At 39.8% G+C, this 15,356-nt stretch overlaps 4 protein-coding genes across 4 annotated transcripts; all 4 read right to left on the bottom strand.

Moving 5' to 3' along the window:
- Nucleotides 1–4: 4 nt before the first annotated feature.
- On the bottom strand, nt 5–853 carry LOC117815529 (GTPase IMAP family member 9-like; the record flags this gene model as incomplete). The annotated part of the gene is made up of 1 exon (XM_034687291.1): nt 5–853. A coding segment is annotated over one exon (849 nt), but the record flags the coding sequence as incomplete, so codon positions are not given.
- Nucleotides 854–5,634: 4,781 nt separating this feature from the next.
- On the bottom strand, nt 5,635–6,556 carry LOC117815528 (GTPase IMAP family member 9-like). The gene is made up of 2 exons (XM_034687290.1): nt 6,546–6,556; nt 5,635–6,421 (listed from the first exon to the last, which is right to left on the bottom strand). The coding sequence occupies exons 1-2, from the start codon at nt 6,554–6,556 to the stop codon at nt 5,635–5,637; spliced, it is 798 nt and encodes a 265-aa protein (XP_034543181.1).
- A 176-nt stretch (nt 6,557–6,732) lies between these two features.
- On the bottom strand, nt 6,733–8,015 carry LOC117815527 (GTPase IMAP family member 9-like). Its single transcript, XM_034687289.1, has 2 exons — nt 7,925–8,015; nt 6,733–7,565 (listed from the first exon to the last, which is right to left on the bottom strand). Exons 1-2 carry the CDS (start codon nt 7,992–7,994, stop codon nt 6,733–6,735), a joined length of 903 nt encoding a protein of 300 aa, XP_034543180.1. The 5' UTR covers nt 7,995–8,015.
- A 3,666-nt stretch (nt 8,016–11,681) lies between these two features.
- On the bottom strand, nt 11,682–14,644 carry LOC117815526 (GTPase IMAP family member 4-like). Its single transcript, XM_034687288.1, has 2 exons — nt 14,138–14,644; nt 11,682–12,484 (listed from the first exon to the last, which is right to left on the bottom strand). The coding sequence occupies exons 1-2, from the start codon at nt 14,163–14,165 to the stop codon at nt 11,682–11,684; spliced, it is 831 nt and encodes a 276-aa protein (XP_034543179.1). The 5' UTR covers nt 14,166–14,644.
- Nucleotides 14,645–15,356: the final 712 nt, after the last annotated feature.

Here is a 15,356-nt window from a genome sequence, read left to right as displayed (position 1 = left end):
ACCATCACTTACCAAAGCTGCTAGCCTTCTCCTTCTTCCTCTCTTCCTCTCTCTCTTCCCTCTCCCTCTCTCTCTCAGCTTGGAGTTGCTCATTGATTCCCCTCAATTCTTTTTCATATTTTCGCTGTACTTCCCTCTCAAGCTTTTCTTTTTCTCTTCGTATTTGCTCCTCTTTCTCCTTCAGGATGTGTTGTTTCTCCTCTTCGATTGCCTGCGCAGCTTTTTGGAACATCTCATTGGTGTAGTGACTCCCTCCATTCTTCTTAGCTATGTTTCTAATCTTCTGGAGCAGCACGGTGACCTGAGAGCGATCTCTTTTTTGCTTATTATTGAAGACATGGTACTGGCCGTTACATCTGCCCACAAGTTCCTGCAAATCTTGGCTTTCAGCCAAGAAATTCTCAATCGTGGTTCCTTCCATATCCAACATGTCACCACCAGTGAAGAGAACCATGCTGTATCTGTCTGCAGCCTGGCCAAAGAGCTCTTGAATCCTTTGCACCGTCTGCTTCTCCTCTTCAGTGTATCTGCCCAGCCTGATGACCACCAGGAACACATGGGGACCAGGAGAGGCATAGGTGACGCACTGGCTGAAATCTTTGGCTGTCTTGTCCATTCCAAACCTGGTGTCAAACAGACCTGGGGTGTCAATAACAGCAACCTTTTGTCCCTCAACTGTGCCTCTGCCCTTGTGACAGTCTACAGTCATAGACCTTGAACTGAACCTTGATTCAAAGTAATCTCTTCCCAGGATGGTGTTTCCAGTGGCACTTTTTCCGACTCCGGTCTTCCCCACCATCACTATCCTCAGCTCCTCATCATTCGTTAAGGTCTGGCCTGTTGAAAAATGAAAGAAAATGAATAAGATGCTAAAAAAAAGAAAATTATGCTGTACTGTATAAAAACTAAAACAAAGATGAGGAAAAAGCCTCTACTACTGTGCCCTGTGGTGATTGATGCGTCTTTCTCTGACATATCATTTAAGCCATGTACTTCAGAGTCATTCATTTCACCTGCTAAGAAAAAAAAATTACATCAAACTATGATGTTTGACAAGTTGATCTTAGATTATACTCAATACAGTGTATTCAAAATGGAAGAAACTCAACACATTGGAAATTTTGTGGGTATCCAAAAACAAAGAGCATTATTGATATTTATAACTGTCATGTATTGGTTAGAGAGGTCACATGACAGAGGTGAAAGGTGAGGGAGATAAAAAAAACTGTTCAGTCACGGCATGGAGCCCTGTGAGTCCCGCAATAAAGCAAGTAAAATTAGAAGCTTAATGTCATGATTTAATTCAGTTTCCACTATCTAATTCAGGACTAAGATAGGCAAACAACAATGAGGACAAAGACGGCGGACTTATGAAGTGAGTGCAGTGGGAAAAAGTTATAGATTGCTTAGCTGAATCAACGGTTAGCATCAGGGTTAGCATGGAGAAGTCAGGGATACAACCGTTTGCATGCTACACCGACCCAGCCACGCTTGGACCCAGATAGACATGATGGCTAAAATCTTTTGAGTTATACGCCGAGGGAAAGGGACTTATCGTTAACGACGATACGACACTACGAGACAGAGGAGACGTGCTCTACTTTTGCATCTCGCAGGACCAGATGTCCAGGATATATTTTCAACTTTGCAGAGCACCGGAGGGGCGACGGACTACAGAGACGCGGTGGAGGCGCTGGATACATACTTCGTTCCCCAAGTGAATGCAGCCTTTGAACGCCAGACGTTTCACAAGTTATGTCAGAAACAAGGTGAGACTGTGCAACAATTTTCAAGACGCCTTAGATAAACGGCAAGAGACTGTGATTTTCGGGCGGACACAGATAACCAGATAAGGGACGCTATTCTGTGCAAGTGTATGTCAGACTATGTGCGCAAAAAATTGCTAGAGGAGGTGCATGCACTGTCACTTGAACTAGCATCACAGTGTGAAAGAATCGAGGAACAGATGGCAGCAATGTCTCTCAATGAAGAAAAGAGGGAGAAAGACACGGTTCATCACATTAAACAAAAAGGAAGAAAATACATGAAAACAGGAGGAAAGATGAAAGAAAAGGATTAAAGTAAAACTAAGAGGAAATGTTACAGATGTGGTTACACTGATCACATGAGTAAGGATCCTAAATGCTCTGCACGTGGTCAAACATGCCACACATGTAACGGAAAAGACCATTTCTCAAAAATGTGTCGCAAAAAAGCATCAAGAAGAAATGTGAACACTGTTGAATCAGAGCAAAAAGAGTTTGCATTTGTTGTAAAAGATGAGGAGATGCCTGAAAAACTTACCTTTTGTGTTGGGGGAGTACATTTGAAAATGTTAGTAGATTCTGGTGCAACTAGTAATATTATGGGAGAAAACATTTGGGAAAAACTGAAAGCAGAAAAGATAAAATGTAATTCATATGTGCCACAGGAAAAGGCCCTACCCCGTGGGTGAACCTGGTAGTAGTACTACTAAAACCGGAAAAAGACATCAGGATGTGTCTGGACATGAGAAAAGCCAATGAGGCGCTCGTGAGAGAACGTTACCCTATTTCTACAGTGGACGAGATCCTTCAAGGTATGAACGACTCTTCTGTATTTAGCAAGCTAGACCTTAAATGGGGTTACCATCAGTTGGAACCAACTCCAGAGTCACAAGAGATAACAACATTTGCAGTACACAACAGAGTGTATAGATATAAAAGACTCATATTTGGTGTTTCATCTGCCAGCGAGCAATATCAGCACGAAATAGCAAATGCATTAGCTGGTATTGAAGGTGTTGAGAACATCTCAGATGGTGTCATTGTACAAGCACCAGACCAGGAAACACATGACAGAGACTACATACTGTCATGAAAAGACTCTCTCAATGTGTACTGACAGTGAATGCAGAAAAGTGCCAGTTCAACATGAACAGACTAATATTCATGGGGATACTCCTGTCAGAGAAAGGCATCGGACCTACTAAAGAGAGAATGAGAGCTGCAGTGGAGGCAAGAGAACCCAAGAATGCTACTGAGGTGAGAAGCTTTCTAGGACTAGTAGGTTACAGTAGCAGGTTCATAACACAGTTTGCAACATTGTCAGAACCACTAAGACGCTTGACAAGAAAAGATATACCATTTAAAGGGATATTTCAGGTTTTTTTGAAGTGGGGTCGTATGAGTTACAGTACACTATTGCTCCTGTTAGCCACAATGCGTGCAAGTGAGCTCTTCCCCTTTAATGAGAAAATTCCCAGAGGACTGGCAGGTAAGCTAGGTTACTTTCACTGCGGACATGGCCTCCTATTTTGCGTAATTTCGCCAAAGTTCAGAAAATATGGTTCAGGCTCTCATCATAGTGCAAGTGCATGCACGAGTAAAAAAAATTGGAGCTATTCAGTTTGCCGTCAGAAACCCCCTTTGTTTTGGCACTATTCTCGGATGGACCCCACAGACCGGTGTTCTTCCGCTGCATGAGCATGGAAACACGCCGATCAGCTGTTTGGATCAACCGTGATACACGGTGATGAGTGCCTAGACCGTATTTCTTAACTTTGGCAAAATTACGCGAAATAGGAGGCCCCGTCCACAGAGAAAATAACCCAGCTTACCTCCCAGTCCTCTGGGAATTTTCTCATTAAAGGGGAAGAGCTCATTGGCATGCATTGTGGCTAACAGGAGCAATAGTGTACTGTAACTCATACGACCCCACTTCAAAAAAACCTGAAATATCCCTTTAACTTTGGACTGGAACAGAGACGTGCATTTCAAGCTTTAAAAGATGAGTTAGCCAGAGCAGGTACCATTGCCTACTTTGATAAAGAAGCACCTACACAGGTAATAGCAGATGCAAGTCCTGTGGGCATAGGAGCAGTACTAGTACAAAACCAGAAGGGGGAGATGGTACCTGTATGCTATGTGAGTCGTAGCTTGACCAACTGTGAGGGGAAATACTCTCAGACAGAATGTGAAGCTTTAGCTCTTGTATGGGCTTGTGAGAGACTGCATCCATATGTGTATGGTAGGAAGTTTGATCTAGTCACAGATCATAAACCATTAGAAGTTATATACAGCAACAGATCCAAACCATGTGCATGCATAGAGCGATGGGTCCTGAGACTGCAGTCATATGACTTCAGAGTTGTACACATTCCTGGAAAACAGGACATAGCAGACCCGCTGTCACGATTACTGGGGGAGACAGCACAAAAAGAGACACAAACATGACCCAGAAGAGTATGTGAGGTTCGTAGCAGTAAGTGCTACACCAAAAGCGCTAACAACCAGAGAGGTGGAGGAAGCCTCTGCTACCGACCCAGATGTAATGGAGGTACGCAAGGCGATTACAAACGGACATTTTGAAAACAGTAAAGCATATGCACCTATCGCAAATGAACTGTGTGTAACTGGATATATAGTTCTGCAGGGAAATCGCATAGTGCTACCAGGAAAACTATGTCAGAGCACTCATGTTAGCTCATTAAGGACACTTGGGAATAGTGGAAACTCAGAATGAAAGTTTGGTGGCCTGGCATGGACAAAGCAGCTGAGTAATTTTGCAAAACATGCCATGGATGTCAAATTGTAGCCAGACCTGATCCACCAGACCCAGTGAGACCCACTCCTTTACCAGACAAACCCTGGCAGGATATTGCCATAGACCTGCAAGTAATACTGCCTGACAGTCATTCGATACTTGTGGTTGTTGACTACTACAGTCCTTTTCTTTTCTGTTTTATTATATTTGTCTTTTAATTGTGTTCTTTTATGCTTGTCTGAATGTTACCAATGCTTTTAATCTTTTAATGTAACGCACATTGAGTTGCCCTTGTGTATGAATGTACGCTATACAAATAAAGCTGCCTTGCCTTGCCTTGCCTTACCTTACAGTCGTTACTATGAATATGACATTCTGACTTCAACAACTGCAGAAAAGGTTATTGAGAGCCTGGAAACAATCATCAGCAGACATGGACTACCTGTCACCTGCAAATCAGACAATGGACCACAATTCAAGTCTGAACTATTCAGGGAATACTGTGAATCTAATGGAATCAAACACATCAGAACAACTCCAAAATGGGCACAAGCAAATGAAGAAAGTTGAGCGACAGCATCACTGATGAAAAGAATAACAATTGCTCAAGCAGAAGGATGTGACTGGAAATGTGAACTGAGAAAGTATGTGACTGTGTACAGAAGCATAGAACATGCTACTATAGGGAAAAGCCCTGCTGAACTTCTCTTTAACCGGAAATTAGGGGGGAAGTTACCGGACATCTGTGATTCAAGCAGAGCAGAATGGGAGGTTCGTGATAGAGATGCTGAGCAAAAATGAAAATCAAAACTGTATGCTGATGAACGCAGAGGAGCTCGGTATTGAAAAGTGGACATTGGAGATGCAGTACTTGTGAGGCAAGACAAAGTTGACAAGTTCACAACACCGTTCAACACAAAACCACACAAAGTCGTGAGTAAGACAGGAAATCAAGTTGTTATTGAATCTCCAACAGGAGTACGCTATTGAAGAAACACATGTATTGGTTAGAGAGGTCACATAACAGAGGTGATAATAAATAAAATTAGAAGCTTAATTTCATGATTTAATTCAGTATTAAGATAGACACATAACAATAACATGGAGAAATTACCACGACTTACCAAAGTTGCTGGCCTTCTCCTTCTTCCTCCCCCTCTCTCTCTCAGCTTGGAGTTGCTTGATTCTCCTTATGTCTTCTTTATATTTTTGCCTCGGGATGCACTGTTTTTCCACCTCCAGTGTCCTCTCAGCCTCTTGGAACATCTCATTGGTGTAGTGACTCCCTCCATTCTTCTTAGCTATGTTTCTAATCTTCTGGAGCAGCACAGTGACCTGAGAGCGATCTTTTTTTTGCTTATTATTGAAGACATGGTACTGGCCATTATATCTGGCCACAAGTTCCTGCAAGTCTCGGCTTTCAGCCAAGAAATCCTCAATCATGGTTCCTTCCAACATGTCACCACCAGTGAAGAGAACCATGCTGTATCTGTCTGCAGCCTGGCCAAAGATCTCTTGAATCCTTTGCACCGTCAGCATCTCCTCTACACTGTATCTACCCAGCCTGATGACCACCAGGAACACATGGGGACCAGGAGAAGCATAAGTGACGCACTGGCTGATATCTTTAGCTGTCTTGTCTGTTCCAAACCTGGTGTGGAATAGAGCTGGGGTGTCAATAACAACAATTTTTTGTCCCTCAACTGTGCCTCTGCCCTTGTGACAGTCTACAGTCATACACCTTGAACTGAACTTTGATTCAAAGTAATCTCTTCCCAGGATGGTGTTTCCAGTGGCACTCTTCCCATTTCCGGTCTTCCCCACCATCACTATTCTCAGCTCCTCATCATTCGTTAAGGTCTGGCCTGTTGAAAAATGAAAGACAATGAATAAGAAGCTTAAAAAAAGAAAATTATGTTGTACTGTATAAAAACTAAAACAAAGATGAGGAAAAAGCCTCTACTACTGTGTCCTGTGGTGATTGATGCGTCTTTCTCTGACATATCATTTCAGCCATCTACTTCAGAGTCATTCATTTCACCTGATAAGAAAACTAAATTACATCAAACTATGATGTTTGACAAGTTGATCTTAGATTATGCTCAATACAGTGTATTCAAAAATGAAAGTAACTCAACACATTGGTAACTGTGTGGTTAGCCAAAAACAAAGAGCATTATTGATATCTATAACATGAATAAATTACCATCACTTACCAAAGCTGCTAGCCTTCTCCTTCTTCCTCTCTTCCTCTCTCTCTTCCCTCTCCCTCTCTCTATCAGCTTGGAGTTGCTCATTGATTCTCCTCAATTCTTTTTCATATTTTCGCTGTACTTCCCTCTCAAGCTTTTCTTTTTCTCTTCGTATTTGCTCCTCTTTCTCCTTCAGGATGTGTTGTTTCTCCTCTTCGATTGCCTGCACAGCCTTTTGGAACATCTCATTGGTGTAGTGACTCCCTCCATTCTTCTTAGCTATGTTTCTAATCTTCTGGAGCAGCACGGTGACCTGAGAGCGATCTCTTTTTTGCTTATTATTGAAGACATGGTACTGGCCGTTACATCTGCCCACAAGTTCCTGCAAATCTTGGCTTTCAGCCAAGAAATTCTCAATCGTGGTTCCTTCCATATCCAACATGTCACCACCAGTGAAGAGAACCATGCTGTATCTGTCTGCAGCCTGGCCAAAGAGCTCTTGAATCCTTTGCACCGTCTGCTTCTCCTCTTCAGTGTATCTGCCCAGCCTGATGACCACCAGGAACACATGGGGACCAGGAGAGGCATAAGTGACGCACTGGCTGAAATCTTTGGCTGTCTTGTCCATTCCAAACCTGGTGTCAAACAGACCTGGGGTGTTAATAACAGCAACCTTTTGTCCCTCAACTGTGCCTCTGCCCTTGTGACAGTCTACAGTCATAGACCTTGAACTGAACCTTGATTCAAAGTAATCTCTTCCCAGGATGGTGTTTCCAGTGGCACTTTTTCCGACTCTGGTCTTCCCCACCATCACTATCCTCAGCTCCTCATCATTCGTTAAGGTCTGGCCTGTTGAAAAATGAAAGACAATGGGAAAAAAAGCTTAAAAAAAGCTAATTATGTTGGACTGTATATAAAAAATAAAACAAAGATGCGAAAAAAAAAAAGCATCTATTGCTGTGCCCTGTGGTGATTGATGCGTCTTTTTCTGACATATCATTTAAGCCATGTATTTCTGAGTCATTCATTTTACCTGCTAGGAAAAATGAATAACATCAAACTATGATGTATGACAAGTTGATCTTAGATTATACTCAATACAGGGTATTAAAACATGGAAGAAACTCAACACATTGGAAACTGTGTGGGTATCCAAAAACAAAGAGCATTATTGATATCTATAACATGGAAAAATTACCATGACTTACCAAAGTTACTGGCCATGTTGGGGTTGTAAGAGCTGCCTCCCATGTTGGGGTTGTAAGAGTTGCTGGACATGTTGGGGTTGTACGAGTTGCCGTTCATTTGTTGTGTTAGAGAGTACTGAGCAGATGCTGTAGCTGAAGTGAAGACACTGTGCTCTCAAGCCTGCTGCAGCTCATTATATATTGAATCAGCACCAGCCCACAAACGGTTTCCTCATGTCAAAGTGAAACTAAAGTTTCTGTTGGCTGTTTGCGGTTGATTGAGGATCTGGTATGAACGGCTCCTCCCACACTGCATGCAGGCTTTGTGGTGGTACAGAATGTTCTGATGAATTCTTGACAGTTTCACTTGGTTCCCCTGATGAAATAAAGAAGATTAAAAACATGTATCAGTGAATGGCCCCCAAACTGTTCTGACATATTTGAAACACAATTTATCGAGAATATTTGAAACTGTAGCTAAGAATTACTTGCTAATAAATCTCACTAAACTGCTTTTATTGCAGTAGTGTCCAGCAGGAAAGCTGATGCTTCCTATGAAAGTGCTACCATACGTTCTACCTTAGATGTAATTTGAATAATTTTTTTTAAATGCCTACATGTTATTAAAAATCTTAACTATGTTGTTTTCTACTGTGATGATCATTGCTTAGTTCATGTCCTGTACAGCAGGTACAGAAAAATGTAAAGACATAAAAAAGTATGTTGTTGTTATTGACCAAACCTGTCTGTGAAATCTTCTTAACATTCCCCTGCAAATTTCCCCTCCCTTGTCTCTTCACTTTCTGTTTAGATTAGCCTCTCATAACATGTAAGCAGCCCGCCTAGCACACGTTGACAAGAGATTTCTGTGTTTATAATTTGTATGACTTGTTTCCGTGCCTGCCTCTGTCTCCTATTGCTCACTGTAAACCTCTCAGCCTGCACCCCTCCCGTCCCCATTTACCAGAAAAGGCAGCAGTTCTTTTCACTGCCATGTAACACTGTGCACTGCTCCCCCTATCAGATACAAATGGAAAAGCAAGTTTAAAATGTTTCCACATTTACAGTTTGCTACACTCAGTATTATTCATGCAGTTAATTCAGCCATGAGTCTTTTTTTTTCATATTAAAATTCAAGATTCAGTTTAGTTCAATTTAAGTTAATGTTTCTAAGTACTTACTAATGTCATGTGCATTTTGCTGGAAGAGAATACATGCTCTTTTTTAATGCAAAGAAAGATTAAAGATTCAAAGCTTTTAATTTTTTGTGAGATCAAGTACAAAAGTGCTCTTTAAGTGGTTTAAAGGTTTCATTTCCCTTTTTCATGGAATCATATTTAACACTTACCTGAATATATAAGATGGTATAAAATATACACTACCAGTCAAAAGTTTGGATACACCTTCTCGTTCATTTATTTTCATTATTTTCAACACTCTAGATTAATACTGAAGACATCAAAACTATGAAAGAACACGTGGAATTATTTAATCAACAAAAAAGTGTTAAACAAACCAAACTATATTTTAGATCCTTTAAAGTAGCCTCCTTTTGCCTTGATGACAGCTTTGCACACTCTTGGCATGGTTTTGAACTTACAGGTGCCTTTTCAAGAGTCAATTCATGGAATGACTTGCCTTAATGTGTTTGAGACCATCAGTTGTGTTGTTCAGAGGTAGGGTTAGTACACAATGGATAGCCCTATTTGACTACTGTTGTAATCCAGATTATGGCAAAACCAGATTATTACATAGTTTTGATGTCTTCAGTATTAAACTACAATGTCGAAAAACAATTAGAATAAATACAAACAATTGAATGAGAAGGTGTGTCCAAACTTTTGACTAGTATTGTATTTCAGTCACTACTTATATTGTAGATACACAACATTACATCTAACAGTTGTGTAGTTGTGTTGTGGCGGAATAAGCCATAAAAACCCTTTTATATTTGAGCATTTCATCTGTTTCATTCCTAGCCTTAGCAAATTTTTGAACATTGAAAGCATTCATTTGACTAACTGTGGGCCTGCATTGCCACACCATAGGGATAAATGATGAAGATATAATCAAGCTAATAAAGCATAGCGTGGTAATCTGCAGTTACTCTACAGCAAAGCCATATTATCAGTTGAGTGTTTGATATTAAATTCAGATGCTCTTTGAAAAATACCACATACTGTATACAGCACTTTGACTGAGAAAATAAGACTCCATTTAAACTTTGTCTTCACTTTAATTAGCATTACAGAGATTATTACTACTAATGCCTCTTGTATCTGCTTCATTCCAATGCCGTAGCCTATGCATGTGCTTCAGATACCTTGTTGCGAGCACTTGTACTCTTGGTTAGTTTACATCCGTAGTCCTTTGCAAGATGTAAGAAAGGCTCCCTAAAAGGATCAAGATTAAACAAAAAATATAGTAAAATAAAATGAAAATAAAAAAGGGACAGGAGACACCAAAACACACAAAAAAAAAGAAGACAAGAAAAGAAAATTACAAACGGCACCATATATCAGATGGTAAAAGTTGTTATAGGTTCATATCACTAATGACACGTTTTTAAAAGTTTGAATATATAAGAACTTTGACTCTTTTACTACTTTTAAAACTACTTCATACTTTTTGGGTCCATTTACTTTGTCTATGATTGTTTTAGTTCTGATTTGTATGATTCTTTAATATCTGATATTCTCCATGTTCCCACTGGTCGGTTGAATAAGATCACAGATAGGAATTATATCATGATGCAAGGCTGTAAGCCAAGATGTGTTTATTTGAACAACGCCTAGATATCAGAAAAAGGCTTCTATCAAAACACTTCTACACATAAAAGTTAAAATAAAGAAACCAAACAGACAGATTAAGATTCAGCCATGGGATTAATGCACATAAAGGCATTAAATATCGATTTATTGGACTGCTCTGTGATACAGAGGGGCAAAGAGATTGCTCAGACTTCAAATGATTGTTTCTGTTTGATGCTTTTTATCCTCCATGATGGTTATAGAGACTAGGTAAAAGCTGACATGGAAAATCTGACCAGAACACAGGCATCATAGTATAAAGAAATAACCAAGCTTATCATTGATCATTTTATTTTGAGGTCATGAAGAGGCATCAGTATAAGAGAGTGAATTTTTCAAGAACAGTTAAAAACAGCTCACAGTGCTTTTAAAGTGTCCCATATTGTATATATTTAAGTACACTGACCACTGTTTATTCAAGTATTATTCAGCATGTGTGAGGTTTTAGAATTTCAATAATTAAATGATTTAAGGTGTACAACCAAAAAGTTAGAAACATATTCATTTTTCATATAAATAGTGGAAAAAGTGTGCATGTGTGAAACATTTCTTATGACTTCTTCTGTCATTCTTACATTATGAATGTATTAGGAAATACATTTGTCATTTTGATGTTTGGTTAATCAACTGTTTTACCACGGAGGGAGTTTTGATTCTTATAAAACCTCAAATTCTAATAGGTGCATATTTTATTTCACTTCAAAACAGAGGCACATAAATAAAATACTAAGACAACACAGTCATCACAGGATAGTACAATCGTCGTCTGGTTCAGATCGACTTTCTTGCCTTCTTCTCTGCCTTTCTCTTTCCTCTTCCATCTCTTTCATCTCTTCTTCTTGCTGTCTTTGTAAAAGCATCCTCATATTTTCTATCTCCCTCTCTCTTTCCTCTTGAGCTCTTCTTCTCTCAGCTTCTCTTTCTTGTCTCTCCATCATCCTCTCCCATTCCCTCCTCTCCCATTCCCTCTATCTTTCTCTTTCTCTCTCTTCCCTTTCCCTCTCTCTCTCAGCTTGGAGTTGCCTTCTGATTCTCCTCATCTCTTTTTCATATTTTTGCTGTGCTTCCTTCTCAAGCTTTTCTTTTTCTTTGCGTATTTGCTCCTCTTTCTCCTTCAAGATGCGTTGTCTCTCCTCTTCAATTACCCACGCAGCCTCTTGGAACATCTCGTTGGTGTAGTGTCTTCCTCCGTTCCACTGGACTATACCTCTGATCTTCTGGAGCAGCACGGTGACCTGAGAGCGATCTCTTTTTTGCTTATTATTGAAAACATGGTACTGGCCGTTACATCTGGCCGCGAGTTCCTGCAAGTCTGGGCTTTCAGCCAAGAAATCCTCAATCGTGATTTCTTCCATATCCAACAGGTCACCACCAGTGAAGAGAACCATGCTGTATCGGTCTGCAGCCTGGCCAAAGATCTCTTGAATCCTTTGCACTGTCTGCAGCTCCTCTTCAGTGTATCTACCCAGCCTGATAACCACCAGGAACACATGGGGACCAGGAGAAGCAAAAGCGACACACTGGCTGATATCTTTAGCTGTCTTGTCCATTCCAAACCTGGTGTCAAACAGGCCTGGGGTGTCAATAATAGCAACCTTTTGTTCCTCAACTGTACCTTTGCCCTTGTGACAGTCTACAGTCATAGACTTTGAACTGAACTTTGATTCAAAGCATTCTCTTCCCAGGATGGTGTTTCCAGTGGCACTCTTCCCATTTCCGGTCTTCCCCACCATCACTATTCTCAGCTCCTCATCATATGTACTGCCATACACTGTGTGGGAAACGAAAAAAAACACTGAAATTAAAGTCTCCCCCGCCATCACTTTTCTCAAGCCATAATACTTTGGATGAATGATACGTGAATTCATGTTAAATTAGGTTTGAATGGATGCTTTGGATGATCTAAAACTTTACCCAGCGTCATGTTAGCTTTGGTTAACCATACACAACCCTAAGTGCAATGGGCCTCATTTACTAATAAATGAGTGGAAATGTTCTTACTCTGCACATGAAATAAGTGTGCACACAAAATCACTGTCGGATTCATGACATGTGTGTACCAGCCAATTTTGTTCTGAACACCTCGCTTATATTAGTGAATCAGAATAATACTGAATTGACAGGCACGTGCCCGCAATCTGCAATTAGCATTATACCTTGCCCCAATTCTTCTATATAAGGACTTCTGTTCAGTGCATCAAGACAAGAGCGCTGAGTTGTAGAAAAACTAAGTTGCTAAAGATGGCCTCGAAAGGAAAAAAAACAGAAGAATTTCACCTCGTCAGAAATAGAGGTGATTGTTGCAGAGGTCGAGGCAAGAAAACCAACACTTTTCTGAAGCGCATCATGAGGAGTCACCATGACGGGAAAAAAAGAAGCCTGGGTTTCAATTACTGAAACTGTTAATGCTGTGTCTCCTGAGGTTCGCACCGTGGCTCAGGTTAAGAAAAAATTGTTTGATATTAAAGTGGACGCAAAAAAAAAACACTAGCAGAACAGAAAAGAAGGAAGACATGAACTGTAATAAATTTCATATTGTGTTCATAGTTATGTTTATAACCATATTTTGATTATTTAATTATATTAAAGTCTTTTTCTTTGACTGAAAGTAGTTTAAATATGTCATGTATTTAGTTAAAAGAGTATGTGATCACATTTTCTGAGAAAGTTGGTCGTCATCATTTGTGCGTACGCATGGTCTGAGGAAGTGATATTTTTTTTCGCAGTCTAAGAATAAATTCAAGTAATAATATATTGATGAATCTCAGATTTATGCTTCAAACGTTTGTACGCACCATTTAAGCACATATTTTAGCCTACGCACTGTTAGTGAATGATTCCCAATGTTTACATACCTAATTCATTACAGAGCTTTAAGTGTTTACGCTGTAATTGGCAATCTAGTGAATGTCAACACCAAACTCAAACACATTTATGTGGACACCCCCAACTTATGGTGTTGTTGGAGTCCAGAGGAGACCACAAGAAGTAATCAGGTATAACAGTGCAGGTTATAGTTTTCAACAACTATAACAACAAACATAACTATAACAACTATAACCCTATTATCCCTGATTATTTATTGTGTTACAAGAATAGTGTTAATAGTGTTAATAGTGTTTTTATAGTGTTGTATTCCACCAGCTTTTTCTACCACTGTTTAGTGAATAGCTCCCCTTGCTGCACCATGAGGAAACTTTTCTTGCTTGTGATGAAGGAGCACAACGAGTATGACATTGAAAGGCATGTTATCAGACAGCAGGCAGGTAAACCATCCAGTCATCTCATTTGGGCTTAATAAAACAATTGGACTCTCTTATGATAGACCTGCCTGTAACTGGATGTTGAACGGTTCAAAAGATACAAAGTAAATTGCCTGCCCTAGCTTTAGGCTACATGTCAAATCTTTGGTGTCATGACTCACCATAAGAGTGGTAATAATTGCTGGCCATGATTGGACTTCAAATGCAGGTACTGAGACTGAGACAGGCTCAGTCGAGGGTTGAGAAGTCCGTCTTTCTGCCGCTTTTCTCCGTTATCAGGCAGCGTTGGAAACCACACCCAAAAGCGAAAGTGAAAGTTAATTTTATTCAGGGCACATTGTGTCAAGGCTATGCGTTTTGGTTTTCACATTTCAGCCTCAGTCGGATCAACTTCAGAGATTTTTTGCTCCCTTTAAAAACTCATAGACTGTAAAAACTGCAGTGTAGGACCATAGACTTTATGAATACAGTGTAAGACTGCAGTGAAAACTTCCTGTTCAGGTTTCCTATCACGTGTTTCCTTAAACATGCTGGGGGATCTGTCTCACATTGCTCTCACTGTATGCAGAACTACATTTGACTTGTCAAGATGTTAATAAGTTCATGAATGAGACTACACTGATGAAAGAAGTGAACATATTCAAAGTATAAGATTCATATTAACCTACAAATACTCTGAACCCCACAAAGATGATAACTTAATCATGTGCAAACAAGATAACAAGCTGTACGCCTGCCATGTGTGATGAACCAGACATAAACATTCACCTTTGGCTTCCCCACAATGTTTATTTGGATAGCAACAGAAGCATATGCGGTCTCTAAACCCTGTTATTGTGGAAGTAATAAGATAAACTTTGTCTTCACTTTTATTAGCATTACAGAGATTATTACTACTAATGCCTCATGTTACTCTACAGTGTTGTTTTCTTTTCTTGTTGCTCCATCATGACATTAAATAGTTGCATAATGTTGAGTGTTAGTCATGCTTTTTATCTCAGGCGTCGGGAGACTTCTGCTGGACATTTAGTAGAGCTGGTTATAATACTGGGTAACTAAGAATTTCTGGTTGAATTTTACATCATTTGTAAATTTCTTGATATTTAATACTATATTTTGGATGACAGTCTGACTGTTTTTCTTGTAGAAAACTCAAGCCAACATGTGTGCTTCATCATTGTGTACATATATTTCAAAAACATAGTATCCTCATTAAACAGAAAGTAAAAACTAATGTTTTTTAGAACAACTTTGAAAGATAGCCAAAAAGAGAAAAAATACAATACAGGTATTTATGTGTAATGTAATGTGATGCTGTTGTCTCATTATTAGTTTGAACTCTGCTTGCCGCAGATAACCAGAGAGCTGTGTGTTGCTTTG

This window comes from Notolabrus celidotus, chromosome 7 (assembly GCF_009762535.1).
Source record: "Notolabrus celidotus isolate fNotCel1 chromosome 7, fNotCel1.pri, whole genome shotgun sequence".
NCBI lineage: Eukaryota > Metazoa > Chordata > Actinopteri > Labriformes > Labridae > Notolabrus > Notolabrus celidotus.
Note: the sequence above shows the minus strand (reverse complement) of the source record. Positions and strands in the feature narration are given on the sequence as shown.